We start from the raw sequence: 6000 nt of genomic DNA on the forward strand, positions 1-6000 counted from the left end.
CTTAGTCACTTGGGTTCCTTCCTGATGAACTCCATGGAGCACATCCAGATGCATCTGATCTCAGTCCCAAGGAACGTACAATTCTGATAAAGAGTCCTTTTGTCCAACTGTGGAGTTGCCCCTGGATCCTTGGTTTCACTTTTTAAATCTGAAGCTAAAGTAGGTCCTGTTAGACCAGAGGAAGCACAGAGGCAGATGGGAATTATCTGGGTGTCTGTGGAGATTCTCAGTCATCCAGATCACGGTTGTCCCAAAGGTGTTTTTTTTCCAAAAGACAACTGGATTTCCTTTGTTTTTCTTTGAAGAAGCTTCGCTTCTCATCCCAGAAGCTTCTTCAGTTCTTCAAGGAAAAACAAAGAGTTACCTTTTGAAAAAGCATCTTTGGTAAACCATCTGGGAGTTCTGGGTAATAAGATATAGCCAAAGAGAAAAGGAACAGTTGTTTGCGTATCTCTTATTTTAAAGAGTTCTCCCTCCTTTATGGGTTGCTAATCATTCCTTCAGTCATTTATTTTACTTACTCATTCCATCCAGACTAATAATATTCTCCTCTTCTTGTGAATTTCCTTCCTAATCTCCATTAACTCTGGCTTCTTTTATCCTTTCCATCCTGTAGCATAAACTCCTTCCCCCTCTATTCTCCTGTATCCTGCCTCCCAGGTATCTTACTGTACAACCCTCAATTGCATGCCTTGTTTGTTCTCTGGCAATTCCTTCATATCTGTCTGTTGATCTATGCAGAAAAATAGGCAATATCTGTGGGGAGCTGGGGAAAATGTTTCTTTTTTGCTTGGACAGTCTGTTTGCTGCAGCTGACATTGTCCAGGAAACTAGGGTCCATCCACATCGGGGGAGAGGGCTTGCTTCATAGGGCAAGAGACAGAAAATCCTTCCCTGAAAGAGAATTATTCCAAGAGTACCATTCCTTCAGGAAATGTTTGGTTGATGGTAATCTGATCAGTGCAAGGCTCCACGTTCCACAAATTCAACCTCCTGCTGGAATGAATGGTCGTGGCCATTTCAATAAACATCCACTATAAACGTTATGTTTTGAATGCCCGCAGAGCAGGCTGAATTTCCAAGGGGTTTCAAATTTAGCATTTTTAAGATGGTGGGACTAACACGTCTGCCAAAGAATCTTTGTGTATCTGCTTAAAGGTAAAGGTAAAGGTTCCCCCGCACATGCGTGCTAGTCGTTTCCGACTCTAGGGGCTGGTGCTCATCTCCATTTCAAAGCCGAAGAGCCAGCGCTTGTCCGAGGACGTCTCTGTGGTCATGTGGCCGGCATGACTAGACGCCAAAGGTGCACGGAATGCTGTTACCTTCCCACCGTAGTGGTCCCTATTTTTCTACTTGCATTTTTACGTGCTTTCGAACTGCTAGGTGGGCAGAAGCTGGGAACGAGTAACAGGCGCTCACTCTGCTACGCGGCACTCGGGATTCGACCCGCCAAACTGCCGACCTTCTGATTGACAAGCTCAGCGTCCTAACCCACTGAGCCACCGTGTCCCTTCATGTATCTGCTTAGAGAACTTCAAATATTTTAGAGAATATAGAACCAGGCCTAATCCACTGATCTTCCCGGAATAGGTTGGAGTCTGATCTAACCAGTCTTGGTGACTCTACCTATATAGTAGATGTAGGTAATGTGAATATAGGAATAATCAGGAAGTGTACCCTCATTCTTCTCTTCCTCCACCTTCTGCTTCATCCCCAATGAAGCCTTTATGCATAATATTGAATGTAAATGAATTAGTGATGAAGCGAGAAGGAGGAGGAAAGGTACAATAATAATCTGTTTTATTGATTGCTTCCTATCTCAGTCCGCTGAAACTCTGGAAACGGTAGTTTTGCTCATGTGTCAAGATATACAAATAAGCAAAATTACAATTCTAAGCATTTCTTAGAAGACTGCTGAACCAGTGTATCTGTAATGTTGCTATAAAAAGTAGGGAAAATAACCTTGACAGAGACATGTGAGATTTATTACTAGGGCAAAAAAAGAACATATTTTATGTTCACAAGAGACATAATATTCAGAAGCGGTTTAGACAGACCCCCTCTTTCCTTCACTGAACTATTAAGAAAAGGAGGTACTACAACATAATCAGATTTGCAAGATTGACGTCAGCACCACTAAGGGGACTCCATCCAAGAAAGAAGTCAACTTCAGAGAAAGGAAAATATATATATAGCTTTATTGAGTTTGGTTATAATAACAGACTCTTGCAGGTTTGATTGTGCTATGCCTTCTCTTTTTTACACTTCAGTAATTTAGGAATGTATCTGAACCGCTTCCAGTATTTGTCTGTTGTGGACCTAAAACGTCTTTCACACATATCTCAATCACGTTGGAGACGGATCTTGTGTATTTCTGTCAAAGTCATCTCCCATCCTCTCAGCAGTTGTTATATGAAAGACAGATAATTGAGGAAAAAAGGAGCATTTTTTGACATTAAAACTGACCCCTGTATGAATGGCCATCACCACCTCTTACGACTTCTGCAGTTCCTGTGTTGCCGAGGAAGCTCAGCAGGGTAGGCAAATTACTTCTTAGGGAAAGTTTGCTGCCTGAGTTTACTGATCCTTCCTTTGAGGAACATCTCAGAAATTTCTAAAGAATCCTAGAGTGGTTTAGTTTAGAGTTCAGTTTTGAAACCGCTGAACTGCTCCAACACTGGAGGTTTTTAAGAAGACACTGGACAGCCATTTGTCTGAAATGGTAGGGTTTCCTGCCTGAGCAGGGGGTTAGACATAATAATAATAATAATAATAATAATAATAATAATAATAATAATAATAATAATAATAATAATAATAATAATTCATAGGGTCCTTTAACAAAAAAAGACAGGGGTAACTTTCAGCGCAAACCATTTTACAATTTTATCTGTTGGATTCTAGAAACCCTAAATGTTACATTCCAAATTGTACTTCTGTTAGTCAGACCTTTTCTTACGTTGTGCTTTTTCCAGGCCATTTTTGGCCTTGGTGCCCTTTCTGAGGTGCTTCTGACTTCACTGTGTTTATCTCAATGAGAGGATAGTCCTGTCCTGACCTTTGTTTGCACAGAAGTCTTTTCTGCTTTCCACAGCCTTCCCGACTGTGGCTAGCTGTGCCTTTGTTGCCTTCGTGTCATGCTTAGGCAAACGTCTGATTTAAGTCATTGCTTGGCCACACATTTGCTGGACAGCATAAGGGGAATGCTCCTTCTGTGGGCCGGCTGCTTTTGGTGTTGTCAGTTTCTTCTTAAGAGGTGGGTGAGGATACTTGGGCAAAGCTGTGGAGAAAATGATGTTCTGGGTTGGGTGAGCTTTTCTGCACTGGGGTTAGCATGAATCCAGAGCAGTGAACATCCCCAGGTCTCTTTGATTTCCCCCTAAGGCTCCAATGCCACATAGAGTTCACAGGAAGCAATTTCCACTCAGTTTGTAAAATTAGTTCTTAAGCAGTAGAATTATTTGATTGTAATATAGTTATCTATCTATCTATCTGTCTGTCTGTCTACCTACCTACCTATCTATATCTATATCTATATCTATATCTATATCTATATCTATATCTATATCTATATCTATATCTATATCTATATCTATATCTATATCTATATCTATATCTATATATCTATATCTATATCTATATCTATATCTATATCTATATCTATATCTATATCTATAATCTATATCTATATCTATATCTATATCTATATCTATGTCTGTCTGTCTGTCTGTCTATCTATCTATCTATCTATCTATCTATCTATCTATCTATCTATCTATCTATCTATCTATCTATCTATCTACCTACCTACCTACCTATCTATATCTATATCTACATCTACATCTACATCTACATCTGTCTGTCTGTCTGTCTGTCTGTCTGTCTGTCTGTCTGTCTGTCTATCTATCTATCTATCTATCTATCTATCTATCTATCTATCTATCTATCTATCTATCTACCTACCTACCTATCTATATCTATATCTATATCTATATCTATATCTATATCTATATCTCTATCTCTATCTCTATCTCTATCTCTATCTCTATATCTATATCTATATCTATATCTATATCTATATCTATATCTATATCTATATCTATATCTATATCTATATCTATATCTATCTATCTATCTATCTATCTATCTATCTATCTATCTATCTATCTATCTATCATCTACCTCTATCTACCTCTATCTATCTCCATCTCTCTCTCTCTCTCTCTCTCTCTCTCTCTCTCTCTCTCTCTCTCTCTTATCCATCTTTCTATCTCTGTCTCTCTATCTATCTATCTCCATCCATCCATCCATCCATCCATCCATCCATCCATCCCATACCTCCACAATCAGAAGATTTCAGCAATATCCAGTACAGTCCACAATAAAATACCACAATACCATATAAATAGTTAGCAAAGTTTAAATGAACATCACTGCTGGAACAACATACAAAAATATTGATCCACATGAAAATAGAAGCCCAGTTAAACTATGAAAAATCTCCAGGAAAGCTTCAATTTTTTTTATTAACATCTGGAAGGTAATTCATGTCAGGAGAGGTCTCAGCTCTAGAGGAAAGCTATTTAATGGTTTGTCTCATTTTCTAAGCATAAACTGGGCACAGCATTATGGTTTTTCTTTTTAAGAGTTCTCTCCAGTATTAAGATAACATGCAGGCCTGTTTTCTCCAACCTAGTGAGATGTCTGTTAAATTTCAACCTATTTATTTAAACCATTCACTAGATTCCATGAAAAGCAATAATCAGAAATAGAAGGTATTAAGTATACCTTGGACCATTTAAAAATTGTAAAAAAAGAGAATTGAAAAATATACAGAAGGCATAAACTCAGATTGGGAGGGAAAGAAAGTACTCTGGATATAATTGCCAGGTACGTGTCTCTAAGGAAGGAGTTCATAAAGTGAGAGACTGCACTTTAAATATTACCCTCAACAAATACCAAGGAGTACACAATCTTGTAAGGGTTTATTGTAATAATTAGAAGAGAAAGCAAGCTCAAAGTAATGGAGTATGCACCCATGGAATTTGGCATGCCTTCTCCAATGAGAAGGGCAGGTTTCCCCAATAGGATGTAGAAAACAAACATGGCTACTAGATTATGAGATTATACGTCTCATATAATCAGCTGAAGGGACAAATGCTTATAGAGGTAGAAAAGGGGAACAATAATAGCTACTTGCTAGAGTACCATTTGCTATTGGAGAAAGAGGGAGAACCGCATTAGGCCTCTTGCATTCCCAGCCCAATCGCAGACCAATTTTTTGCAGGAATTAGTTCTAGGTTATTCATCTTGCTTGCAGTGTGTGTCTGTGTGGGGGGTCTTGATTTCTTCATTCTCTGCCCTTTATTCTTTATTCTCTTCCTCCCTTTTTACAGACAATTTAGAAGGAAAGAAGTGAACATTTGAGTCATCATGGAAATAACCACGTCGTCCCCCCCCAACCGTCAAGATCTGCCCATTCCCCAAACCCCCACTGTCTTGTCTTCTGCCCCATCTCTGCTTCTGTGCCCCTCTGTTATTTAATATTGTCTTTCTCCCCCGCCCCCCCCCCGCCTTAACCGCTCTGCTAGTGGGATTGCTAGTGTGGGCCACAACATTTGCCACGCCATGTTCCCTGCCAGCTGCTTCTCTACCCAACCCACAAACATCACCAGCAACTCGGCTTCTGTACATTTTGAGCCACCTGCCTGTCCTTGCCTTTGCACACGCAAGCTCACGCGCGCACACACTTGGACACATACCGCCCCGAGTGCTTTCCGCCTTAGTGACCACACTACGTTCGTTTCCCCGTCCTCCCCCGTCTCATGACTAGAACCCACCTCAAGCCAAGGGCTGGATTTTTTAATGCACACATAAACAGAAGGAAACATTTTGTTAGGAAAAACAAACAAATGAAACTCCTCAACTTGGAGGAAATGAAGAGATTCTTCTAGCTGCTTATTTATTGATATTAAAGAATAAACTCTTAACTGTATTAAA

At 39.6% G+C, this 6000-nt stretch overlaps 1 protein-coding gene across 2 annotated transcripts in view; it reads left to right on the forward strand.

Moving 5' to 3' along the window:
• Positions 1–6000, forward strand: part of LOC308676604 (sarcoplasmic/endoplasmic reticulum calcium ATPase 1) — a 44613-nt gene extending 38613 nt beyond the window's left edge. The window contains exons 22-23 of one of the 2 annotated variants that reach the window (XM_081342510.1): positions 617–660; positions 5397–6000. In XM_081342510.1, the coding sequence (XP_081198636.1) occupies positions 617–621 (5 nt within the window). In that variant the 3' untranslated portion in view covers positions 622–660; positions 5397–6000. The remainder of the gene's footprint in view (positions 1–616; positions 661–5396) is intronic. The other variant, XM_081342509.1, reaches the window with a different exon arrangement.

This window comes from Vipera berus, assembly GCF_964194415.1.
Source record: "Vipera berus genome assembly, chromosome: W".
NCBI classification, from domain to species: Eukaryota; Metazoa; Chordata; class Lepidosauria; order Squamata; family Viperidae; genus Vipera; species Vipera berus.